The sequence below is a fragment of the Neofelis nebulosa genome, chromosome 1 (assembly GCF_028018385.1).
Source record: "Neofelis nebulosa isolate mNeoNeb1 chromosome 1, mNeoNeb1.pri, whole genome shotgun sequence".
Classification (NCBI taxonomy): Eukaryota; Metazoa; Chordata; class Mammalia; order Carnivora; family Felidae; genus Neofelis; species Neofelis nebulosa.
In genome coordinates this window covers 106,007,376-106,034,933 of record NC_080782.1, presented here as the reverse complement: position 1 = coordinate 106,034,933, position 27,558 = coordinate 106,007,376, and the positions used below count along the sequence as shown (strand labels likewise).

Below are 27,558 nucleotides of genomic sequence, written 5' to 3'. Positions count from 1 at the left end.
GAGCCTGAGAATCTTTTACTATAGTCTCCTCTGTGTAAAGTCTCTTCTCTGTGTAAAGACATACTTGAAATTTGTGCATCTCTGATTTGTTTAAGGACAACAAAATATACCAACTAAAGCTATCCCAGCCAGGTAGGAACTAAGTTTTGTGTGTGTTTTAATTAGCATAGAGAATGAAGAAATTCTAACCTCACAGAATTCACTGAAAAATTAGTTGCAGTACAGACACTTTCGAAGTCTTCTTAATATCCCCTGTTTGGAAAGCCATCCTAGTTAGCAATATAAATATTTTTATATTATTTCTTGATGAGAAATGAATGGATTTATTGTGTGGCTGAGCTCCCCATCATTGCAGGGCTCATGCAGTGCGGGCTGGCTGCATGGATGTTTGTGTGATCAGCATCGGCTCTAACGACTGGCTTCTGTGTTGCAGATATGTTTGCCGTTTCTCCACTGGGAAGTCCAATGTCCCCCCATTCCCTGTCCTCGGACCCTTCTTCTTCACGAGATTCTTCTCCCAGCCGAGATTCTTCAGGAGCTTCTGCCAGTCCACATCAGCCCATTGTGATCCACAGTTCAGGGAAAAACTACGGTTTTACCATCCGAGCCATCCGGGTGTATGTGGGAGACAGCGACATCTATACAGTGCACCATATTGTTTGGGTGAGATCAACAGCCTCTCATCCTTGTTACTTTTCATTCCCAGCCAAACTGGACAATGAATAAGTTGGCTGAGGCATATTTATAAGCAAACAGTTTTTCTGCTAAGCTGGCTTTTGGGACCTGTTTCATGCCCTTTCCCTTTATATGGTGGCATTGAATTGAGAAAAAACTAATAACTTCTCATAATTCTGTCCAGTTTTCATATTTGATTGTCCACTTTGCATACCAGCATGGTAGAAATTGTCAAAGATGGTCCTATTGTCACCCTTCTTTTTAATTTTTTCCTGGCCTTCTTTTATTAAAAAACAAACAAAACTAACTACCTTTCCCACTCACCTGAAATTTTGTAAGTAAGTGTCCTATTTTAGGATGATGTCAGAAAAGGAATAATAACCATGCCTTATTGATTTCCTCTTAGAAGCTTAGGATCATTTGCTAATTAACCCAGAATATTGTCCCAGAAGAAACAGTAGATGTTAAGGTTGCCATTTGTTGGCTGATCAATCTATACTCTTTTCTTGGACTTCAGAATGTTGAAGAAGGAAGTCCAGCATGCCAAGCAGGACTGAAGGCTGGGGATCTGATCACACACATCAATGGAGAACCAGTGCATGGACTTGTCCACACGGAAGTTATAGAGCTTTTGCTAAAGGTATTATCTTTTTTATGCCCATGCCACACAAGTGAAGGTCATCAGAAAGAACTGGTACCAAGAGTTCTCTCCTTAAGTTCTAGAATTCTCTATGATGCATGCATAAACAGTCTTATTACTGAGGAAGTATTCAGTGGTTTAAAGTCTGATAAAAGGTGAAGAAACAGATAATATCAATTTGCTGGTTCTATATATCATGAAAAAACATGGCCTTCTGTCTGCACAATCACTTCTGAATTTAACTTCTTATTCTAAATTACGAATAACAAGAGTTCTTTTTCACTTTATGAGCCTTACATAGTAAAAGCTGTTGGGAAGTCACCTATCCTAAAGATGGTTTTCTTCAGGGCCATTCAGCAAGTTTTATTCCAGTACAATGGAAGATGAAGTGGTATGAAAATGAGGTCAGATTTGAAGGTTCAGTCTGAGAGTTGGATTTCCTTTGAAAAATAGAAATGGAAATATATACACATACACTGTAGATGACAGAAGTAAGTAGCAATGGAGGAAGGGGTTCTAGTAATCATTAGGCCCTCACACAAATGATTTTGAACATAGAACATTTTCTGTTTTGAATGTAAGCTGAATAAAGCCCATGGAGTTAAGATCACAAGATGCGTGAATGTGAGTGGAGAGAGAAAATCTACACTGATCCTTCAGTTCTCTTATTTGCTGTGTCACCTGCTGACGGTAGAATATAAAGTAATAGCTCCAAATATGTCTCTTGTAAAAACAAAGACGAATTTGTACTTGATTTTAAATTTGTTCAGAAAAAGAAGTCAGTGATCAGAAATAGAGTCTCTAATTGTAAGATTATTTTACAAATCATCAGATTTATGGATGATCTCTTGCTTTTTGGGCACTGAAAGGGGCTGTAAGGGAGTTGTATACAGAGAGGTGTGAACCATGGTTTCAGATAAACTACAGTCTGTTGAGAGACAGAACATAAATATGTACCTGCCATTTAGAAAATGTACATTCAGACTCTTTTCAGAGCACTCACACTGAGCCCAGTTCCATAGTACATATTAGTAACACAAGAATGAAGGTATAGTCCTTGCCTTTGAGAAATATGGGAGATATAGGAGATGTATGGAAGCAGATGAAGTTTAACTTAGGACTGTCGCTGAGGGAGGAATGTTATACTTTTGGAGAGAATATTCTATGAGTGGGGAGAGACATCACAGAGAAATTTCATTGAATTGAAACAGGAAAGAAAATTAGAAATTTAGAAGGCACTACAAAGAAGTGGGTGGGCTAAGCCTTCCAAAAATAAGTGCAGTTAAATGACTTTTCTCCTTTTCTGTCATTCCCCAAGCTAATATGAGCGTATTTTTCAAAAGATTAGGGTTGGCTTAGGTTCTGAGAGTAGTAATAGCAGGCATATTCAGAGGTCCATTGTGAAGTAGCAGGTTGTAGGAAAGTTATTGCCACTGATTAATTCACATTATTAATTAAATTTTGGTCTTGGGCTCAAAACCAAAGTCTGTAGGGGGTGGCGCCTGACTTTGCTGTCATTCATACCTACCGGTTGATGATGCAGGGGACATCTTCCCATGTAGTTCCAGCATTTACCCAATACCTGGGATATACAGGTGGGTATGCAATAAATGTTCGTGGAATTGAGGTGAATGCTGGGGTCCTCTTTTGCTTTCTTTCCAAAAGTTACCATGGAAGGGGTCAAATACCCCACTTCTACTTTTGTTGGTCTTGACTCATGTCTTAATATGCAGGCCGTTCAGTTTGTCAGTCAGCTTGAAAGGGCTGGGGTTAGTCTATACTTTCAAGTATGGCTATTGAACAGAAAGAGTTGACACCGTGGGTACAACCTGAGGTTTTCAGTTTAGATCACCATCTGTCCCTGGTAATATTCTTTGTCCACCTGGTGTGGAACAACTCTCTCATAGTAAGAATCCAAGAAATGGGAGGCAGGGCATTGGGATCCCTTGTCTGTGAAAGTCACCTGATAGTACTTCGGGCTTTGCAAGACAAAATTCTGGACGGGTTATAAAGACTCATGAGTCTGACCAGCAGATTCTCTCACAGTACCTGCTCCTATGGTCCAGGGGTGCCCCATTGCTGGCTCACAGATAGACCCCTTTGTTGTTGTTGTTGTTGTTGTTGTTGTTGTTGTTGTTGTTGTTGTTTTAAGTTTATTCACTTATTCTGAGAGAGCGTGAGATCTGGGAAGGGCCAGAGAGAGAGGGAGAGAGAATCCTGTGCTGACAGCGTGGAGCCTCACACAGGGCTTGAACCTACAGACCGTGAGATGATGACCTGAATCGAAACCAAGAGTCAGATGCTTAACTGACTGAACCACCCAGGTGCCCCTTGACCTTTTGTGAGTAAGAGTCCAGGAAGATTGTTTTGGATTTTTCCCTCCCTCTGTCTTCATATCCAATACACATGCCTTAGGCTCCTCTGAAGTAGGTTAGGCTCCTCCGAAGTAGGCAGACACAAGTGTTGTTTGTCTCTAAAACGCTCCTTGATCTGTTCTAGGAGCTCACCCTTTCTTTTAGATAATAAGTCTGTGTATTACAGTGAGGTTTTCTTAGTTGTTATTCATCCTGCTAGAGCTTTTTCCAGTCTTCGCATTAGCATTTAAAAGAAGGTCAAGGGATTTTCATTGGTAACATCAGCTTGGCTCTCTACCTTCTTTGTAACAGTATTATGTTACATGCAACATCGCTTCATCCACAGCCTATCTTCCTATCACTTCCTGGGTCTGCTCATAAAATCAGAAGAAGAAATAATAAACTGAAGTGTATATATCTTTAGAAAATAGGCATTTGTTTATCTTGCTGAGACATTTGGTTATTTCCATAATTTATTTTATGGAGTGTTAGATATGATCGTGGATTTTAAAGCCTGCTTCTGTGAAATTTGAATGTATATTTCTCCTGAAGGTGTCTGGCAAAGTGTCTTAGCCAAATCCAATCCCATTCATACAGTTTTGTCCTCCTCTGGTTAGGGAGCACCTTGATTCCTGGATCTAGTCAGTGTGTCTCTGAAACTGTGTAAACAAGCCATATTGGAGAGCCTTGGCACCCTCCGGAGCCATGGCCTGTTCTGTCGCAGAGCCAAGCAGAGGGTCCTGCCTCTGCTTCATAAAGGAAGCACTCGAGAGGAGCGACCAATGTAATGAAACAAAAAGGATACGAGGGATTTAATTATCTTTCCAGTGAACTGTGTAATCATGCAGCTTTCTTCCAAATTTAAACAGCGGTTCTTGGACAGCATGTAAAGGGAGTAGGATCAACACTGGGCATCCTCGTGACATCACTCATGGAACATCAGGGTAGTGGCTATATTTTGGTATTCTCGGATACTGTTTACTTGATGTTGTTGTTTTTTTTTTTTTTTCAACGTTTTTTATTTATTTTTGGGACAGAGAGAGACAAAGCATGAACGGGGGAGGGGCAGAGAGAGAGGGAGACACAGAATCCGAAACAGGCTCCAGGCTCCGAGCTGTCAGCACAGAGCCCGACGCGGGGCTCGAACTCACGGACCGCGAGATCGTGACCTGGCTGATGTCGGCCGCTTAACCGACTGCGCCACCCAGGCGCCCCGATGTTGTTTTTTTTTTAATGTTTATTTATTTTTGAGAGAGGGCGAGCAAGCATGAGCACACAAGCGGGGCAGAGGCAGAGAGAGAGTGAGGAAGACACAGAATCCGAAGTAGGCTCCAGGCTCTGAGCTGTCAGCACAGAGCCCAACGTTGGGCTCAAACTACGAACTGTGAGATCATGACCTGAGCTGAAGTCAGACGCTCAACCTACTGAGCCACCCAAGCACCCCTCTTGATTTCGTGTTCTATACTTGCGAACTACTTCATGAAATGTCATGGCACCTTAGGAAAAAGGTGGAAGAGCCATCGCTTGAGGCTGCTGTATATCTGTTTAGAAGTTCATATGCAGTACAATATCTTTCAGATTGCAAACGGAGTAAGCATTTTCCACATTTGACGTCTTCACATGTGGTCTCGTTTACTCTCACACCTTCCAAGCAGACCTGCTATGGGAGCACTAACTCATATCCACAGGGAAGCTTGTCCAAAGTCACTTCTCATCATAGATCTATGGAATTACAGAATCAATGTGTTTCTCCAGTTCACTTCCCCATTGGCTCTGAGAATCCCTTCCTGTGTGCTCCTTCAGCTTTGCCTCACACTGGTCCTGCCGCAAGGAGGTGATCCCCTCCTTTCTGCTTTTGGGCAGCTTTCTAAAAGAACTTTGTAAGAGCAGTGAAATCTCTGTGCACTCACTGTAGCGATGGATGGAGTCCGTATTGACACACATGATAACATGCCCAGCTTAACCTCTCTAATCTGGGAAACTCTCAAGTAAACCAGATTGCTCTTTTGGGATAGTATTAGTTTAAATACCCAGCACATAAAAGCAGCCCTAAAACTTCATTAGTCCCTGCTTCACGAATTTCCTTTCTATGAACTCTGGGGAGCCTTTAGATGTGAAAATGGAGGCCATCAAATAGTGTCATTATGACCATCCTTACATACTCGCCAAGTCCTAAAAACGTGCAGAGCGTTGTGTTAGATACTGAAAGGTCAGTTGCACAAGAGACAACACATAAGAATATTAGGTAATAGTGCTTTACGTAGCTGAACCCCTATAATCCTCACTTGCTGTGAAGCAGGTCCTGTAAACAACATTGTTCCCATTTTACGGATGAAGAAAGCAGCAGAAATTTAACAAAGCAGCCCAAGGCTACCCGCTAGGAAGGAGCAGAAAAGAGGATTTGCACCCCACAGTGTGGCTTTGGAGCCCGTACTTGGCATGAGTCCACCAGAGTACGTGGAAAACCAGTGGCGAAACCAAGTCTACAAAGTGTTAAACATAAGGAGCCGACTGTAAATCTAGCCCACATTCTGAAGGAGAGATGGCTTCCCAGGGGGGATGAAACAGGGGTTATCTGTTCAGGGCTGTGAAGGATGGGTGGAGAGTTAGTGTATGGGAAGGGAGTGCAGGGTGGGCTCAGCAGAACAAAGAGGGTGTGTGCAAATGCAAGGCCAAGAAAGCTCAGAGTGCTTGAGGTACACAAATCAAACTAGAGTGACTGGAGCCTGGGTTTGTATATGGGATGGAGTGTGCAGGCTGGCTGGGGCTGGATTGTGGAGGATGTGAGTCACAGCAAAGACCTAGGCCTGCAGAAAGCGTGACATTCCCCATGTGCATGTCGCAGAGAAAGGAATGTAAAAATAGTCTATCCAAGGCCAACTGAGAAGTTAACCTGGAGCCAGACTGAGAGGAAGAGATGGTTAGCCTGCGATTGTATTCAGTTCAGCCAGCTTAAAATAATTTCCCTCGCACCGTGCACAGTTTATACCAACAGTTTACAGTAAAAGTGAACAAATTGAACACTTAACAATCCGCCGGCACCATTTTTTGTTGTTGTTTTTTTAAACAAGTGCCACAGAATTTCTCTTACAAGAGTTCGCTCCTTCAGAAGAATGTATTGAGGATAAATTGACCCAGTAAGACACATTGCACTGAGTTCAGGCAGCCCTCTATGTAGCCGATGGATCCACCAGGTGGCAGGCTTTACGATTCTCACCCTATTGTGGATTAAGTTATTTTTCCCGTCATTTACCATTTGCATGATCGTTAATGCTCTCAGTGAAATATTTGCACTCTGCATCTTGAGTGTCTGTAGTTCCTCCTTAGGGAAGTTTTCTGAGTGTATAGGTCAAGCAAACTGTCCTCTGCCATATATAGAAACAAGAAAGAGAAAACTGGGTTTGGTTTTTAATAGGGGAAGGGAACATTTGTACAGAACGCAGTGATGTGCTCTGATTTAAAAACCCTGGCTGTAACTTTTCTGATGAGATTTGTTCATCATTTATTTTTATTTCCTACAACGTTTATGCTATTTTTATATGTCTTCCGTTTCTTCTTGACAGTCTGATGCATCGATCATTCCCTATATTGTCCAGAGCCTGGTTCCTTTGCCACCACCCGTTAAGTCTAAGCCATCTACTCTGCCAGGGGCAGGAAAGGTGGCGGACGATCAGGTCACGCCATGCCTGTGAGGAGCAGGCAGTGGGGGTGAGGGGCAGAGAGCCAGGTGTGGGCTCTTAAGATGGGCTCTGTGACCCTGAGAAAGAGGAAACTCAGCATCCCTGAATCTGTTTTCCTCATCTATAATGAAGGGTAACAATCCATTCTCACCTCACAAGGTCGTATTAGAAAAAAAAAGACAAAAACAAAACAAAACAGCCCTCATAATTTGGTGGTGAAAATAAAGTGGCAGAATATATGGAAATAATGCTTTAATGCTCAAAATGTGCTTTAAAAAGCCTGAATGGCCTTGTTAGCCTCTTATAGATAAAGATAGAAAAACCATTGGTGAATTATGCTAGAAAGGGTGGAATTGGATTCAGGCTCAGTGACGTGCACAGTGGGACAGCCCCAGTGGACATATGATGGCTGTCTGTGTCTACTCTGTGTATGAATGTGGAAAAGGATTGAAAGAATTGCAGTGAAAGATGAACTCCAGCCATATTTGTTACTTTTTCATTCACTTAAGGCATATAGGAGAAACTGAAATTGTAGTATGGCCTCCCTCAATTTGTGCAGAGAAGATCTCCTTCCACACAACCTCCGTTCATAGGCCTTTCATGCTTTTAAGCTGAATGTTCTGTTTAAACAAGAAATGGAATCAATCTTTGTCAGATAAGGGTTTATTTTCGAACTTTTGGCATTTGCATATAGAACGTACAGTTTGTTCTTGCAGAATATTTTTTTTCTTTTGTTCCAGCTCAAATCTTTTTTTTTTTTTTTACAATTACGACATTAGGTGTGAGATTACATGTTCTTAAATACACACACAAAAAAACCTCTAAAATCATTCATAAAATACTAAACTTACTGACACGAAAGTGGATGTAAGACATGAACAGGTCATTTCCTAAAAAAAATAGGAATGACCAAAATAAATGAGACAATGTCAAAGAATGAAGATTAAAACTCGTTGCAATTTATTCGTATAAAATTGGTAATGTGTTTAACATTAATACTCAGTTCTGACAAACCTGTGGTAAGAAAAGTCTTTATGTGCTGCCAGCAAAAGTATGTATTGACATAAACTTTCTGGAAAATAGTGTATTAGTATATACTAAGAGTCTTTAAGAGGTTTAGGGCACCTGGATGGCTCAGTCCGTTGAGCGTCCAACTCTTGATAGCAGCTCAGGTCATGATCCCAGGGTCATGGGATTGAACCCTACATTAGGTTCTGCACTGGGTGTGGAGCCTGCTTGGAATTCTCTGTCTCTCACTGTCTCTCTTTCTTTCTGTCTCTCCCTCTCCCCGCCCACACCACCCCTCTTTCCCTTTCATGCACTTTCTCTCTCTAAAATAAAAAATTTAAAAGTTTGGATAGACCCTTTGATTCACATATGTAATCTAAGGGAAATGACAGAGACTAGGACAATGATTTATGGAGGATGATATTTATGGCAAGTCTTAAAAGTACTGAAACGTAGGAAATAATAGTAGTAGGAAAATAGTTGAATTTTGATTTACCCATCTCATGGAATATTATACAGCAAAAAAAAAAATTAAGTTTTTTAAAACTTTTTAATGTTTTTGAGAGAGATAGAGAGAGAGCACTAATGGTGGGGGGTGGGGGGGTGGGGAGAGAGGGAAACACAAAACCTGAAGCAGGCTCCATGCTCCGATCTGTCAGCACAGAGCCCTGCATGGGCCTTGAACCCACAAACTATGAGAACATGACCTGAGCCAAAGTTGGATGCTTAACCAACTGAGCCACCCTGATGCCCCCAAAATTATGTTCTTAATGACTATTCAGTGATGTGGGGAAGGTTTTTCAAGTTCTATAATGAGAAATGGAAAAACAACATAAAACTAAATATTAGATTAATTAAGATTAAAGTTGTTGACAACGTATGACTGTGTGCATGCGTAATTCATACATGCCTAAAAAAAGATTAGGAAATATACTGAAGTATTACCAGTGTTAGCTGGCAATAAGTTTCTCAATGATTTTTATTTTTACTTATACTTTACAATTTCTTCTTATAATGTCATGTATTACTTCCCAAATTGGAGCAGCGGGAGCTGGTGGTGGGGGTAGATGTTAACATTAAAACAATCAATCCCCATTGGTTTGGTCCCTGCCCCCACCACACTTAACTCCCCATCTCTTAGTACCACTTACAGCTGAATTGCTAGGCGTTTTTTGGGTATAGAACTTTTAAAAGACCCTGCTCCTTATATTTCTTATCTTTTTGAGGTAATCGGGGCCATCTGTGACTTTGAAAGGACATGTTTTTCCCCTGGTTATTAAGAAATTCAAGAAGAAGTCATTAATGCTGCAGCAAAGGGGATCAGTTCTACCATCTGCCCAGGGCGCCCCTCAGCCTAGCTTCTGACTCCACTCTTCTGTCGACCTCCAGGGCCTGCCCGGCAAGCCCTGTCCCAGCACTGAGTGAAAGTCCCAGAATTCTACCAGGAGTTACCTCCCCATACATGACCTGGTTAAAGAAAGGCTGTTTTGTACTCGCTGGCGTAAACTTCCCAGCTCTGCAAGCTGACAGGTTTTATGGTGCCAGCAAAGGAATCTTTTAAAATAATTAAAAATAAAAGTCTCTTTCAGTTTTGCTGGTCTATGATTTCTAGGTCAAAGGAAAAACACAAAAAGGAGAAAAAAGAAAAATAAATCAACCAACAACAGACAGCCCCTGGACTCATTTATACTTAACTACATATGGATGAAGATCACTGTTGTTTATAGAGTCCTTTGCCTCTGTCATACTTGGTGCTGCAGGCTTTACAAACTCCATCCCGGGTAATCCACGCACGAGCCCCTGTGAGATAGGTGTGATTCTACTGCTGGATAGTGCAAGTGTTTGAGGCACAGAGAGGAGAAGCAACCTGCTCAGGGCATAGAACTTGGATTGAACCCACATCTGTGGAGTCCAGAGCCTGCCCTCTCAAAGAATCCGGACATTTTGCCTTCGTGTTCTCTCAGGGTGCCACTGCTTAAAAGGCTATTTAGACATGGAAGGCTCTTGTATGTATGTCCTTATGTATCTTTATTTGTTTTTGAACGTGCTTTCCCACTTCTGATCCTGTGTGCTCCCAGATTTTCCCTTTAATAGCACCCCATTTTTTTTTATAGAGTGGAAATAAGGTCTCAATCACCACCACCCCATTTGAAAACACATCCATCAAAACGGGACCAGCCAGGAGAAATAGCTGTAAGAGCCGGATGGTGAGGCGGAGCAAGAAATCTAAGAAGAAAGAAAGTCTAGAAAGGTTAGTTAAAGCAGGATTTTTGTGGGGTTTTAATATGCCCATGTTGGACGAAAGTTACTCCTTAATTTAAACAATTATATATGGGAAAGACTCATTTTTCTGTGAGAAATTTGGTGCTGTGGTTCAAATATTAATACATTAAAGTTCACATTCATAACAGCATTTTTCACAGTGAAAAGATTTACATAGTTAGGTAGCAGAAGAATTCAGATTGCATTTTTTTTTTTCCTGTATGAGTACCATGACCAGTGCTTTGCTGTTTGTTGGATTTCAGGTGAGTTGAATGTGAGGCCCCAGACCTTCAGGCAGTTTTTAGCATTAAATGTACACTCAGTAATGTCTTTTACATTATCTGAGAACAAACGATTGCTTTTTTTTTTTAACAATTGCTATTTTTTTAAATGCCAGATACTCTAAAATAACTATATCTAAAAAGCATCCACATAAGCTTAAAAATAAAGGTTTTTGTTTTACTGACTGTAGATGTAACTGGCTTACACATTTGTGATCTGGGAGGTGCTGTGAGTCCTTTTGTACTCTCTGCAGACGCCGGCAAGATGAGTGTGTGTGTGTTTCTGGTGGGGACATTTCTTGCCAGGCACCTGTCTGGATGGGCTCCCCATGTGACACCACAGCAGCATCCCCGTTTGGCCCGCTTGGATCTAATGTGTCTGATTGTAGTAAGAGGGGTTTTGATGACAGAAATGTGGAGAAAGAAGCAAATGAAAAAGGGGTGCTTATTCACTCCAGGAAAGACAAAGTCCTGCAAGAAAGGAAATGGAATGATGCTTCGCATGGCCTAGCTGTGAACAGTGTTTAGAATATAAAAGAAAAGCTCCGCCTCTTTTCTAACTGAAAGTTTTGTTTTAGCTCTAGAGGGAGGCATAGAAAAGGGGGAAGTGTATTTGGTCAGAAGGTGGAAGGGGGTTGTGTAAGAGCCTAACTCTCATCTTCTGTCCTAGGAAATCAGTAGATCGTTTCTAAAATTGAAAAACGAAAACTTAACGAGATAACTTAGCAATATGCAGACAAATAGGAGAAGTAGCTAAAGGAGTAGAAAGCGGTTTCTCTGGGAAGTGGGCCAAGGGCCGAGCAGGGGAGTTGCTGTCTGTCATTAGGAACTTGATAAAATGATTTCATTGTTTAACCCAAGTACATTTATTGCATTTATTAAACTCAAATAAAGCACACACACGAATTCTTTGGTGTGGTCTTTTGTATTAATGACTGATTCATACACTTTTCTTAAAGTGTGCTTTAGATTTTGATTGTGCTTTAAGTTAAACAGAACACACTGTTTCAAAGGGGTGTAGCAGCATGTAAACCTTTGCTTAAGCTCACTGGCGGGGAGTGAGGCTTGCCTGACCTTAAAGGTGAAAGAGCTCTCTACAGCCACGTGTACTTCTAAGTCATCAGAAGTTTTTTTTTCCCCCCTTTAAGATAAGCTTGTTGAGCACTAAATACTCACTTGCTTCTGCTGCAGCTATATAGTGTGTGGTGCCCTGCTGATATGATAAGCTTCAGTTCACCTTTGTCGCTTTTTCTATGTAAATGTACCGCCTACATGGTCATTAGGAATATTCAAGAACCCACAGTGGAATAAGCACAGCAAACAGCTGTGGGTACAAAACACCCTCCTCATAACCCTGACAGATAAATAAATGAATATATATTTCCTATGTTTTCTATTCTTCCTATTTTGTCGCTTCTTCTTAAAGTATTCGGAATTAAGAGAGCTTCCGTTGTACATTAGCAAAGACCCTTCTTTTCTGAGTCATAAGGTTGTTAATATGGGAGTGGGAACCTACACCTTAGTGTGGGGTCTGGCACCGTGTCACTGTGCTGGCACAGAGGTGTGAAACTGAGTACACCCACATTGTGGGGAGACAGAGGGGCCCTCTATGTAGAATCTGATTCCTTTGCTTTTATTTCCGCTCTAGGAGGAGATCCCTTTTTAAAAAACTAGCCAAGCAGCCTTCTCCTTTACTCCACACCAGCCGAAGCTTCTCCTGTTTGAACCGGTCCCTGTCATCAGGGGAGAGCCTCCCAGGCTCCCCAACGCACAGCTTGTCTCCCCGGTCCCCCACGCCCAGCTATCGCTCCACCCCTGACTTCCCATCAGGTGAGTGAGTCTTCTGGCCCAGACAGTAGGGGAGAGGTGGGAGGAGGTCAGAGTCACTATCCGAGCTCCTGAGGGATGGGAGGCTTATTCCAGCGTAATGAAAGAAGGTGTAAATGAAAGGATAGTCATAAGATACGTCTATTTAGACCATTAAGGCAGGAAATACGGGGTTGAACCCTGATGTGGGGGGAGGTTTACCTGAAAAGCATTTTTTCAATAGAGTTAGATGCTAAGACAATTTGCTGACCTTGATCTGACCCGACCTACAACCATTTGGGTTGGAAGCATGGAAAGAAAAGGGATGGAGTCCATTGCTCATGGCTTTTTGTTTCCCACCCCCAGGTACTAACTCCTCTCAGAGCAGCTCCCCAAGCTCTAGTGCTCCCAATTCCCCAGCGGGGTCAGGACACATCCGGCCCAGCACCCTACATGGTCTGGCCCCCAAACTCAGCGGACAGCGCTACCGTTCTGGAAGGCGGAAGTCGGCTGGCAGCATCCCCCTCTCCCCACTGGCCCGGACCCCCTCTCCAACACCACAGCCCACCTCCCCTCAGCGGTCACCATCCCCTCTGTTGGGACACTCTCTTGGCAATTCCAAGATCGCTCAAGCTTTTCCCAGCAAAATGCACTCCCCTCCCACCATCGTCAGGCATATTGTGAGGCCCAAGAGTGCAGAGCCCCCGAGGTCCCCACTGCTCAAGCGCGTGCAGTCAGAGGAGAAGTTGTCTCCCTCCTATGGCAGCGACAAGAAGCACCTGTGTTCCCGCAAACACAGCCTGGAGGTGACCCAGGAGGAGGTGCCGAGGGAACAGCCTCCGCGGGAAGTGACCTTGCAGAGCCTGGAGGAGAATGTGTGTGATGCCCCTTCCCTGAGCCGCGCCAGGCCTGTGGAGCAAGGCTGCCTGAAGCGTCCTGTCTCCCGGAAGCTGGGAAGACAGGAGTCTGTGGATGAACTGGACCGAGAGAAGCTCAAGGCCAAGGTGGTGGTGAAGAAGCCAGATGGTCTCCCAGAGAAACAAGAACCCCACCAGAAATCCCATGGACTTGGGAGTGATTTAGAAAACCTCTCTACTTTTAGGCTGGAAGAGAGAGAGAAGAAAATCTATCCAAAGGCTTTAGAAAGGTCAAATCATTTTGATAACAAAGTGGCCTTGCAGGAGGCCCCATCCGTGGGCAGCCTGCTGAAAGGGGCTCTTCACAAGCAGGCCAGCATTCGGGCCAGCGAGGGAGTGACCTCGGAAGGGGCAGCGGCTGGCCATGGCCCGGCACCTGGGGACCACAGCCAGGGCATCTGTGACTTCAAGCGCACCTCTGCTCCTGGCACCCTCCAGGACACTCTCTGCCACTCGGCTGATAGGTCCAGCTCTGGGAAGGGTGAAAACACGGAGAAGTCCTCCCAGGCCAAGGAGTGTCTCCGATGTGAGAAGTTAGACAGCAAACTGGCCAACATCGATTACCTCCGAAAGAAAATGTCACTTGAAGACAAAGATGACGGCCTGTGCACTGTGCTCAAGCCCAAGCTGACGTCTAGTGCCCACGAAAGCCTGCCCGGGAACCCCGTCCGGTCCATGGGTGGACAGCAGGAGGCCCCAGTGGCCTCTGAGAGCCGAGCATTCATGAGCAGTGCCCACACGGCTCAGATCAGCACTGTCTCCTTTGTCCCTCTCAAGGCACTAGCTGGGCGGGTGGACGGTGGAGTAGAGAAGCCGGGCTTGGTTGCTCCTGAGTCACCCGTCCGGAAAAGCCCTTCTGAGTATAAACTGGAAGGTAGGTCTGTGTCCTGCCTGAAGCCAATTGAGGGCACTTTGGATATTGCTCTCCTGTCTGGACCTCAGGCCTCCAAGACAGAGCTGCCTTCCCCGGAGCCTGCACAGAGCCCCAGCCCGGCCAGTGATGTGAGGCCCTCTGTGCCACCGGCTCTCCCCAGCACCGGGGGCAAGAAGGGTGAGACAGCGGGTCCGAGGGAGCCTTCCCCTGCTGGCTTCAGGATTAATAAGTCCTACCTGCTGGAGCCCCGGTTCCCACCCCCCAGTCGGGGTCTCCAGAATTCACCAGCAGCTCCCGTGCCTTGCTCTGACCCAGAGCTAAAGCGGGATAGGAAAGCTTCCCATGCAGCCAAGAGCACAGTGACGGTCATGGAAAGCGATCCCCAGCGGAGAGAGGGGGGCCCCAGCAAACACCAAAACCATAGCCCTGACACCAAACTCCTCCCCTCCCTGGGGTTGAACCCCCACAGCGCAGACCCATCCAGGTCACGCAGCCTGCTGCTGCCTGAAGGTACCGCCTCAAGAGAGAAGCCGAGTGGGAGGGAATCCTCTGAAAGGGGCCCTTCCACGGCCAGAAGCGAGCGGTCCGCTGTGAGACCTGACTCCCACAGGGATACCTCTGTGGAGTTGTATCCTCCAGAAGCTGCTAAAACCAGTGACAATTCCAGAAATCTCCCCTCTGGGGAAAGGACCCGTCCAGATTCCTACACTCAGACCCAAGCCCTGGAGAAAGCATGGGTACCTTGTGGGAAAACAAACCACAGAGATGGCCGAGATGAGGTGAGGCCCCTGGCGAGGGAGGACTCCTCTTTGAAGTCAGCAGGGACTCCTCGTGAGAGGGAGCTGGGCAGAGGAAGAGGTGGCCCGGAACCCCAGCTAGAAGCTCCTCCCAGCCGGTGGTCCCTGCAGCCACCGGGCACTGAACGTGGGAAGGAAGCCCAGCTCTCTGCTTTCCCATCCTTGCCGAAAGACGGTCCCAAGGAACCGGAAAGGAAAGAACAGCCTCTACAGAAGCACGTCAGCAGCAGCTCTCAGCCCCCGCTGGTGACCAAAGAACTGCCCAGCCTGGCCACTCAGCAGCACTGCAGCTCCCCAAGCCACTCCTCAGGCAGAGAGCCGGGGGGCAAGCCCTGTACTACAGAGCCCAGCCTGGGCCTCCAGGGCCCTCCCAGGCCCGCTGCAGTGCATGGTGAAAGCAGCAGCCCCAAGTCTGGGCCTGGCCCCGACTCCAGCCCCGCAAAGTCTAAGCACCCTGACAAGGCCCTCTCCTCCCAGAAGCCAAGCGCTGGGCCTGCAGCAGGCAGAGAGGCTGCGGCCCAGCCGCAGCTCGGCCCCAGCCGAGAGGGGAAGGACAGCAGTAAGGGTGTGCTGGAGGCCTTCCCTGCCCTCCCAGGCTCCCAGAACACAGCCACCAATGCGATTAGCCAGGGAGGAAGTGGACCCTCAGTTCCGCTGCTCACCGAAGGGGGTCCTCTAGACCCTAAGATAAAAGCCACCAGTGGCAGGCGGTCCCCAGAGGCACCAGAGAAGCCCACGCATCTGCCGCAGCAAGGACACCCAGGAGGGGGTGAATCGGCGGACCAGAAAGTTGCCCCTGTCAGTGAAAAGCAAAACGTGTCTCCAAAGCACCCCAAACCATCCACTGTGAAAGATTGCCCCGCTGTGTGCAGACAGACAGACAGGAGTCCAAGTTCACAGGCTGCCACCGCCACGGACAGGAAGTCTGAGGGGAAGAAATGCACTGAAGCACTTTACGTTCCAGCAGACAGCGGGAAGCTTGAGGCCAGCCTTTCCCCGGCACCCGGCGAGGCCCGGCCAAAAGGCCCAGAGAGGCCGGCAGCTGCTGTGGGGAAAGGCTTGCCAGAGGCCAAGGGGAAAGTGCTGAGTCCCCAGAAGCCGCTGACTGAGGCAGGCAAGCCCAGCGGCATGAAACGGTCGCCCTCGGCCACCGGACAGAGTTCTTTTCGATCCACTGCCCTCCCAGAAAAGTCTCTGAGCTCCTCCTCCAGCTTTCCTGAGGCCAGACCCGGGGCTCGAGAGGCTGCTGCAGCTAGCGGTGACGCGTCTTTGGCCAAGGCCAGCGGGGCTGCGGCTAAGACCCTGCCCGGGGGCGATGGCAGAACCCACATGACAAAGAGCGACTCTCTGCCATCCTTTCGGAGCTCCACCGTCACCCTGGAATTGCACCACCCCAGCCCGCCTGTGGCAGGGGGAGCCGGCCACCGGGACAGGGCCCTGTCGGTATCTGCCACCACAGGAGAAACCAAAGGCAAAGAGCCTGTCGCAGCCCCGCCCTCTCAGACTAGGAAACAGAGCGTGGGCAGAGAAGTGACCAAGGCATCCCCAGCTCCAAACCCTGACCGGCCCATCGCCCTTTCTTCTGAGAAGGACTTTGTGGTGCGGCAGAGGCGGGGGAAAGAGAGTTTGCGTAGCAGCCCGCACAAAAAGGCCTCGTAACGGGGCAGGCCCCAGGCCGGACTGGGGAGACCCGACCTGAATGTGTACCTGAGTCTTGACTACCTTGTGAAGCCAGCACTGTGTGGGAACGCCCGCCGGGCAGAGCCTGGAGCCCCTAGGCAGAGGGGGAGAGGGAGAGAGAGACAGAAAGAGGGGACCTTCTTCCAATTGCCTTCCCAATTGTAACCCATAACACTGTTACCAGAGAGGGTTTGTACGAAAAACGAAAACAACAACAATAAAGAAACACCTTTACAGTGGAGGGTTGTTGAGGATAAAGATTTTCTCTGTAAATACCTAGCAATGTGTTTGGTTTGGGATGTAGAGTGATACCTTGCTGCTGATGGCGTTGTTTACCACAGCTTTTTCTTTTCTTCTCTTTTCTTTTTTTTTCCAGTAGGATTTTTGCTTTACCACTTATCATCACATAGTAATGAAGCAAAATGGTTAAAACCGGGTGTATGTAAAAGTATGGATACACTCATACTCGTGTGTATATACACATCCACCCACATGTTTTGGTCTATGGTTTCAGAGAATATTTCAAGACTACATTTTTCTAAGTTAAAACATTCTGAGTAGAGTTCAAGATGAAAGAAAACCCTAAATACAGTAGATGGTGAGTTTGTGTGTGTCTTTTTCACCCAAGATTTTGAGAGTACTGTATCTGCCTACCTAGATTTCCAGATCTTAAAGCAAGAACTACTCTAATCACTGCATTTGGACTCTTCCTCCATTAGGAATGGCCGGAACAAGCAGAGCTAACCATATTCATGTCACAGTCATCGCAGTGGACACTTGATCTTGGGTCCAACTGTCTGAAAGGCCAGTTATCCTTGTCTGTGGGTATATATGTCAGGTCTTCACCCTGGGTGTAGTGGAGGCTATAAACACACGTCAGCTTTATTTCTCTCACTTTCCCTTCTTTTCACGCTCTTAAACTCAGGCCTTGATGCTATGAGTCACTAGTCCAAGAAGCACACATTTTGTAGTAGTCTTGTGCCAGCCCTGCTCTTGAACAAAAAGAAAAATTACTGGCCACACGCAGATCCAATAGTACTTAAGTTGAGTAATAAGCATCAGGCATTGGAAGAGGTTTTAAATTTGCATTTTTGAGGGAAAGGGGGGTGGATTTTGGCATCATAGCATATATATTAATGAATAATCAGGACATCAGATACATTTTAATACATAGCTGGGGCCTTATGTTGTAGATGAAGCTTGCTGTTTTTAGCAAGTTCCTGGGTTTCACATTCATTTCTGATGCATCGAGTAGCTCCATACATTTCATAACATGATCTCTTTATTTGTATGCAAAAAAAAAATACCGTATTAATAAAGAGCAGCGTTTTTTAACAAAAAAGACTTGGTGGAGCTATTTGGTGCTTGAATGTGACTGTCCTTTTTACTTTTGCTAAGCCTTATTTAAATTTTGTATACCATGGAATATGTAGACTTCGTCAAATCATTTTAGTGCTGAGGGGGTTTTTGTTTGTTTTTGTTGCAGTTGTCCTGGAGGCTTGTTTTGTATTGTAAGACGGCACTTGCTGACCTAAGTACTAAGGCACTAAGAGAAAATACACACAGATAAGTATTTATAAGATGTTTGGGATCCATAGCAGGATTTTCTGTTTTGTTTTTCAAGAAGGAAAACAATTACCAATAAACACAAATTCAGCACCCAAACCCCCTCGGATGTCTTAGTATCTAAATCATTCATCTAAAGCACAGCCTGTGGATTGTAAATTATTTAGCAGGGCTGTAAACCCTGCTCCAAAAACAAAGGCATCACTTAACTGACTGCTGGGTTGTCCTTCCTTGTAAAATGAGTTGGCAAACAGAACAAAAAGTCCCCCCCGCCTTGCCCCTGTTTTCCGCCCCCCGCCCCCGTGTAGTTTTAGCCATTCCCCATCACTACGTTGTGAAATGGTAGAAGAAACGCATATTTAAGAACTTAAATGGGTTTCCAAAGTGGTCTCAACATTTATAATTCATATCTGTGTTTGGCAGTTGTCATAACCCAATCATCTGTACTCAGACATCACGACAGGTGTGTCGGGGAGGGAGTTCATGGTTTACAGCCTTTGCTTTTTAACTGTCCAGTTTCCTTTAAAGCACAACTAGCTGCTTGTTTACAGATGATATTTTTATGTATATTTTGTATAGTGTATTATCATTTTGGCCAAATATGTTTTTGCATTTTGGATGGGTAAAGAGTACTTAAGGTTGCATTCATGTAATACCTGTCTGTTGTTGTAAACCTCTCCAATCAGCTGGTAGAAATTCTCCTGTGTTCTATTTGGTCAGTCTCCTGTGATTGTAAGATGTGCTCCTTGGTAGTACTCCCAGCTGTAGATTTACCAGCTTAAAAGTTTGTTAGGATCTGTGCAATAAAGTGTTTGCAGTCTTATTTTCTCTAAGAAATTCCCTATGGATGTCATAATTGTTGTATATTGAACAAATATTTATACTTATGCAGTTGCATAACATTGAAATAAAAATTTAGCATGAAAAGATAATGACTAATGTTTTTCTTATAAAGTGTTACTGAATATTGTGTATTATGGGAAGCATGGGTTTTTTGCAGGTTGCTTTTTGTTAATTGGACTGGTTTGCTTTTTTTTTTTTTTTTTTTTTTTTTTTTTTAGCTTACACAAACATGTTCTATTCTTGAAGATTAAGCCTCCCTATAATGCCTTCCTATGTTTTGTACCAACCTTATTCCTTGGCCGCAGAAGTTACCAGCTTCCACACCAAGGTCACTATTTTTTTTACGGTCTCTTCCTCAGTGAAACCATCTCCTTCAATTCCCCTATTATCTCCTATTACCTTCCTCCATCAGTTACCAATCAGTTACCACTGTGCCCTGTCATCTTGCATTTCCTCCTTTCCTGTGTGTTTTCTCGTCATCAAAAATCACCGAAACTGGCAGGAAGGAAAGAAGCAGCCTAACATTTATTTTCTGCCTTATATATATAAATATGTGCATAGTGCTGGGCAAGATGCTTTTCAGCTACCATCTCATTTGAGCCCCAAACCAGATGATAGTGGCATCCCCGTTTTACAGATGAGGAAGCAGGCCCAGACAGGCTCTGCTGTTTGTTTAATATACACCCTGTAAAGAGAATTTGGATTAGAATCCAGATTTTTTCTGGCTGCAAAGCTCTTGACCTTTCTAAACATTACCAGGTGTCATGTAATTGAATTCAGATCTAGGCTCCTCTGTGAATGATCTAAGCCATCTCATTGTCTCTTTCTTTACATGCAGAAAAATCATATGGTGCAAAATTACACGTTTGGTGATCGGTGGGAAACCACGAGCCAAGGAAGCTAATTATTCTCTGTAGTAGGGCTCCTTTATTAATTCTAATTCATCAGCAGGCAATTTTCCATCTAGCATCTGGGGATTCATAACACAAATGTCACATGAAAAAGTGCAGCTTTATTAACTATAGAAATTTGTTTCCTCTGTATCGGCCAGGCCTTAAGGAACTCAATGGTCAGGCAACACTCTAAATCTATTTACCCGTCTATCGGTATGGGTTAAACTCATGGCTCAAAGTGATCATTTGTGTTCCTCCTGTCTTCTACCTCTACCCTAGTGAATATTACATCTTCTGTATCTACAAAAGCTAGAAATGCCCAGAATGCGTTGTTGAAAGTCAGTTTCATGACTTTTTGCATATGGAAAGTCAGTCAGTCTGGCTCAGGTTCAAGTTCTCTGACAGTTCCGACTCCTTGGACCCGGGACGGGAATCTTAGCAGCAATCCTCACAGAAAAGCAGCATCCTCCTACTGATTTCAGGGGTGTGTGTTCCAAAAGACAAGATGGCCATCTCTTGTCACAGGCTGGCCGCGGGACTCTGTCCCAACACGTGGATGCAGGCAAGCACGTCAAAAAGGGAACCTGCTCCCAAATCTGTCGTTCCCTATGTATTTGGTGACCTGCCAGTCAAGTCTGTTCAGACACAGAGAAAAGAAAGATATGTTGTATATGATTACTAGGTACTGCCCCATACCACTTTACAGAAAGTCTGGTAACATTGTAAAGCGGAAAGCCTCTCACAAATTCTCATCTGCTGTTTCATTACCCACTGCCCGGAGATGGCTGTCAGTAGCCAGGAGGTGAAGAATGAAGATGCTTACGATGCCTGAAGCAAGCATGTTGCATTTACTGCGTCTTCATATGTCAGGCTGGCATCACCATATCCTCCAGCTCTAACCTGTCTCCAGAAAAATCCTTTGCCTGAAAATTCTGCGCTTTGGAATACACGCGCTGTGTTACACAGTGCTGTGCCAAAGTGACTTTCCCAGGCTGGAGACAGATTTCTACTTTTTGGGACTAGGTGCCCATCCACATCATCTGTGTGATGCTGTCCCTGTAGTGCAAGTCCCAGCTCCTCGGCCTGCTGCTCTGTTCACATGGACATCCTTAGAACAAGCTGTCTGACCTCAAAGAAAAAGAGCAACTGGTGAAGCTTGGCTTTGACCGTTTGGATTTAAAAATGCAAAGCCTTGGGGCACCTGGGTGGGTCAGTGGTTAAGCGTCCTGATTCATGGTTTCAGCTCTTGTCATGATCTCCCAGTTGATAAGTTCGAACTGCACTGCAGCCAGCATATAGCCTGCTTGGGAGTCTCTTTTTGCCTTTCTCTCTGCCCCTCACCTGCTGGCTTTCCCAATCAATCAATCTCCCTCTCTCTCTCTCAAAATGGATAAATTAAAAAATGTATATTTTAATTTTTTTTAACATTTATTTTTGAGAGAATGAGACAGAGCATGAGTGGGAGAGGGGCAAAGAAAGAGGAAGACACATAGGCTCCAGGCTCCAAGCTGTCAGCACAGAGCCCCATGTGGGGCTCAAACTCACAGACCGTGAGATCAAGACCTGAACCAAAGTTGGACACCCAACCAACTGAGCCACCCGGGCACCCCTAAAAAAATTATTTTAATAAAGTAAAAATAAAAACACAAAGCTTTAGAAAAAGATTGCCTCCTTTTTTGCTATCTGTAAATTCTCACATCCAGTGACCTCTTTATTCTTCTTGCACCTTTGTGAAAAAGCAAAAAAGTCTTAAAAAAACAGCAAAACTCATTGGATAACATGGTCATTGAAGGCGAATTAGAAATACAGAAGAGAAGAAAAATGAATCCCTGCCATCCAACCAGCCGCTCATCATTCTTCAATTTATATAGGTTTTTAATTTTTTCAAAAACCTGAAATAATAATGGAGGTGAGGTTTGCTGACCTCTTCTGTTTAGTATTGAATCACAAATATATTTCAATGTCTATAAATACACTGTGCAATATTGTTCATAATGGCTTCATGGCATTTCACTTTATGGGTGTGCTATATTGCTTTCATTCACGTGCACGTGCATAGATAGCCGAGAGCCTCTGATGCAGACGATTGGGTCGTCCCACCAATTCTCAGCCGGCTTATGCCTGAGTTCATTTAATTTATCCCCACACTTCCTTTTATCCCCCCTCCCACCCTCTAGGCAGCCATGTTAATTCATGGTTTATCTTTTTGTGTTCTTAGAAAATACTGGTATATTGTTTTGTATGCGTGTATTTTTAATTTATAAAAGCTATGTTAATATGTCATTTTGGGTTGTTTTTTTTTCCCCATCAAGCTCTCTCTCTTGGCCCAGAAACTGGCCCCTGTACCTGAAGGGGGAGGAGAGACCGAAGACAGTGGCAGACCACTCCAGATTGGTAGGTGGCAGGTTTAATAAGCAAGGAAACTTACATATGAGGCTTGCCTTGGGTGGCCCCAAGACAAGTAGATCGCTACACCCATGTGCTAGAATCTTAACAGTTTATATATAGAGGCCATAACTGGGTTCAGTCACGTGTACCATCCAGATCAACAGAATGTTGCTTTCTTAAGGCTGCTTCTGGAAACCAGCTCCCACTGTGGGAATGGGGGGTAGAGTGTACATTCCAAGGACAGGGGAGGGCATGAGGAGCCTCTGATTGCCCAGATCCTGCTCATGTGTCAACCAGTAGTCCTGTCCTCTTGATGACCTCCTCCAACACTGTATGTTTAAGATTCAAGTACATTGCCATAGCTGTATCTAATCCATTGCTTGTGACTACTGTATCATACCCATGGTGGGCATCTTCTACACTTATCTACCCATTTTCCTTGTGATGAACACTCAAACTGCTTTGAACTTCCCCCTCCATAATGTTGCACTAAATATCATTGTGGAGATGTGAAATTTTCTTGGGAAATATACCCTAGCAGAATTCGAGGGCCACAAACTTAACTGGACTAATTGTTGTCAGAGGGTCCTAGAATGGCTACACTAGTCTATGTCTGTAAGCCATGCATGCAGTTCCTACAACCCCACATCCCACCGGTGCTTTTATCCAGCTCTTCCTTTTTTGCCAGACTAACAGATCGAAACCTTTATCTCATTTTAAGTTATATTTCTCGATTTCCTAGTGACACCAACAGGTTTCTAATGTTGTTATCCCACCCAAGAATATAGAATATCCCTGCATTTGTTCAGATCATCCCCTAATTTATTTGGTCATGTGTCTATTGTTGGCTATTTAGGTTGTTTCCAAAGACCAGATAAAGAAAAAAAGGGAGACCCAAGCTGTTTATAAAGCCCATGAAAGAACACGAAGGGAGAAGGAGTAGACAGATGGCTACACCAATGGCCACCTGTCTTCTTACCTTTGTGGCTCTAATACCTTGTCTTGAACAGTCAAATGCTTAGAGGATATTATCAAAATTTGGGGGGATGAGAGGAGGAAGTTCACTGAAGTTCACTGTTTAATCTTTCATGAACAGTCTTTCATAATGGCTTTTAAAAATAGTCTGTGTAGATTAGTTCTTTCCTTTTTTAAAATACGCAATATCCAGTAAATGATTTCATATCGTAAGTAATGGGATGGAATGGGAGTGGGGGACAGGGCATAGGTGGGAGAGCAGGGGAGGTTAGCAGCAGAGTCTTGTGGCCTGGAAGTTGTGGCAAGAGACTAACAGGCTTTCTGCCCGGGATGTCTCACCCTTGGATTTGAAGGCTTCTTAGCCCCTTATACCCATTTTGTTACAAAATTTCCTCTTATAGAAAATGGAGCAGTTCTTCAACTCATTTGATGCATGGAGCCTTATATATGACTCTGCCATTGGTTGATAACACTTAAGTTTAAGGAAGTATATTTTGTGTGAAATCATTTGGAGGAGAATCCAGTGCCAACCCCAGTCTAACCAAATTCCAATATCTGGCGATGGGGCAGGGCGGCGGGTAGAGGAATCTGTTTGATAATGAATGCCCAGATGTTTCTGGTGATAAACCAGTATCTAGGAGCCACACCTGCCTGTCCCATTCTCCTGTAGCCTTCAAGCTTACTCCCCCACCCCCTAACAGACATTCTAACTCTTCATATTCCAGGCAACTGATTCTAGTTAAATACCCAGGTTCCCCACTTGTGACTTGCTTAGAACCAATCCCTTCTTTCTTGCCATAACGCGCGTTAATTTTTTCTTTAGCATTCAAGACAGATAGAAACAAGGTCAACCACCCCTCTTGCATCTTATAATAATACACAAAAACATTGAAAAGCCATTTATTTCATACTTTTGTAAACTTCAAAATTACAAATGACACTTCTTAAGGAATTGGACAAGTAGGAATGGTATGACAGCTTCCTGTCTTGAAATTTTACTGATCATGCCTGTGTTTGTGTCTGTGTTATGTTCAGTTAGCAGTGATGGCTGCTGGCTCTGGGGAAAGGTATAATTTGCTACCAGATTGTGGGAATTGCAGCTCACACAGAGAGTCCTCTGTGATGGAGGCCAGTCAACTTTTATGGACTTCAATGCTATTTGCTTCAGTACACTTTGAAATGCAGGGTCAGCTCACTGAGCTACAACATGCAATAATAACACATTTTTATAGGAATAGCTTGTCAGAGCAGTAACAACATACGATACATAAAACCAATAAACACACCGTGTCTACAGATTCTATCCTAGTAACCAGGATAAAGCAATAAAATTGACAGCAGCTATCAAAAAGCTGCCTTTCTGACTTTGTAGGGTGAATTTACTGTTGCTTAAAACAGAGGAGCTGTCACAAAGCCCTAGATCAGTGTGCAGTTACAGAATAGCAAGTTGCATTACAGGGAAGGGGCACACCCCTGATAAATGAAAGCAAGATGGGCAATTACATTTTGCTAGGGCTTAGGACCCTACCATCTATCGTGTGATGCAATCTGCATCACAGATATTCCACAGAGTACTTTTGTTTCTGTTTTAACACATTAACCATTACGGAGAACCACGTGGCTATAGAGTGTCTGTAGAGACAGCGATTAGTATATCGTCTCTACAGCTTAAATCCTGCAGTCAAGAAAGAGCTTAAATTTGCTAGAATGCGAGGGAACTCAGTGCATTCTGGTTCTGTCTTAGACTGGATTAATAGAGTGCTGAGTTTCATCCTGTATGATATGGATGAAAGAAGGAAGGAAAGCATGAAACCAGTAGAGAAGGAGGGAAGCACAGAGAGAGAAGGAGAAAAGGAGAGAAGGGAAGAAACAGCAAAGAAAGAAAAAGGAAAGAGAAATAAAGAGAAAAGGGAGAGAAGGAGGAAACAGCATGGTTTTTGCATCTTTGTGGTCACTACCAGGAACAGTTCCCAGAGTTTCCAGAGCTGATCGTTTAATTTGGTACAAGCAAATTAATGAAATCAACAAAACAAATGAACTATGTGTCCTGCTACCTTCCTGCCTGAATCCTCAAAGGTGAATGGCTCTTGCACAAGAGTGGGCAGCATGGGGTGGTGTAGTTAGCAGGGATGCTCTCTCTCTTGACTCGGGAGGGTTGGCTGCCTGAAGTTATAAACTAACACTGCCTTCACGTCCCTAGAAAGAGGGGTCTTTGGTGCAGCACCAGTAAGGAAGCTGCCTGTTCCACACACTGACAGAGGCTGGCCAAGGCAGCCATGCCTGCTTCCGCCTTAGGTCCCTTCTGAACCCAAAACTCAATGAAAAAAGTCTCGGTCATTGCCAGACTCAAGGCCAATACCAGTACAGCAGTGGCTCAAACTGGCCTTCTCGGAATGTTGTTCCACCCTCCTTAGGGCCAGGGAAGGAAGAAAGGGGGATGATGGGTGTGTCCCCATTCCTCATATTTCTAGCACTTACTTCTTCCACACACATCTTTAAGTGACTGCCTCTCCAGGGCTCCCTCAGGAAAGCTGAGGAAAACTTCCTTTTCAGGCACCTGTTTTCCCAAACACTGATACTCAAGGTAATTAAAGCAGCTAATTGTGTGCTGTTTCATTGCATTAGCAGAGTGGTGCTCTGCCTGTGCCCACTCACCAGGTTCCCCGGGCCACCTAGAGCTCAAGGGGATATAGTACCCTTTCATCTCTGCCACCTCTCTCCACTTTGAAGGAAGGATGCCTTTGAGTTGGGAGTTACCTGAGAATGCGGAAGAAGGTGAAGGTGTAAGCTCTCAGACACTTTGACCTGCTTCCAGAAAGTAAGGGGGAAGGGAAAGGCCCTTCAGAATAACTTTGAGATAATATGCCTGCTAATAGGCCCTGGGTAAACTGTGGCCTGGGAGTTAACTGGGATACCTACTTCTTAGTATTTCTCACAGTGGGAATAGGGTGAGACCAGTGAGACACCCACCTTGGGTGCTAAATTTAAGGGTGCACCAAAGAAATCAGTAATGAAGATAATATTTTAATGCAATATTAAATTAAAAAAGACTAATGCAAAATATCAACCATGAACAAAATACCAAAATTTTAAACAGAGGCAGGATCAGTATTACTGATTTTTCCTTTTGCCTCAGGCCCTAACATGGTTCAGCATGGGACTGTTTTGGATGCCGTTTTTAAAAATTTTGTTGTTTTATTTATCACAGATTTTTTTCATTAATCAAAAGTTTTTAAAATATTGCGTTAAAATATTTTTGTCTTGATTACTGAGGTTTTTTTGTTCCCACTTAGATTCTGTGCCCAAGGCAAGCACCTCTGTCCCTTTACCGTGTGTTGTTAACCAAGATTTTCTGGGAAAACTTGGCCTCCCACCTAGTACTACCCCCAAAAAATCCCCCAAGACTACAAGACAAGCAGAGCAACTGCAGGAGAGGTTTATGGCATTTCTTCACTATTTCCTGTCTTTTTTGCCATTCTTGAGGGACTTAGCGGTAAAGAGAGGTTGGTTCCCAAGTTTCCACTCTGTTAATATGTCCCACTGTTAGACCCCCAACATAAGGGCTAATAAATTCTGATTGGATATGAAAGTTAATTTTATTTTGATATTCCAATCAGATTTTCATAACTTGAGTTACCACCTCTAGCCTAAAATTTGTTACAGAACTTAAGGTCCTATGAATGCAACACCCTGAATACAAGAGATTTCAGCTCTTGTCCACCATCCCAGGCCACAGAAAATCAAGCCTTATAGGAGTGGACCCTTTGGGTCTTGCAAGGCCTAAATCCTAACACTTTCCTCTTCTCTGTCCTTTCTCTCTCTCTCTACATTCAATGGTCCTGTCTAATCTTTTCCACTGGTACAATCATTGCTGACACCCCAGACTCAACAGAAACTCACTGAGCCAGAGTATTGTGTT

At 44.4% G+C, this 27,558-nt stretch overlaps 1 protein-coding gene across 14 annotated transcripts in view; it reads left to right on the top strand.

Annotated features, from left to right (window-relative positions):
• The window catches only part of MAST4 (microtubule associated serine/threonine kinase family member 4), a 568,580-nt gene extending 549,108 nt beyond the window's left edge, over positions 1-19,472 (top strand). For all 14 annotated transcript variants that reach the window (XM_058730754.1, XM_058730743.1, XM_058730735.1 and 11 more), the window contains 5 exons: positions 434-663; positions 1,193-1,315; positions 10,472-10,608; positions 12,549-12,730; positions 13,073-19,472. In XM_058730754.1, the coding sequence (XP_058586737.1) occupies positions 434-663; positions 1,193-1,315; positions 10,472-10,608; positions 12,549-12,730; positions 13,073-16,953 (4,553 nt within the window). In that variant the 3' untranslated portion in view covers positions 16,954-19,472. The remainder of the gene's footprint in view (positions 1-433; positions 664-1,192; positions 1,316-10,471; positions 10,609-12,548; positions 12,731-13,072) is intronic.
• The last annotated feature ends 8,086 nt before the right edge of the window (positions 19,473-27,558 follow it).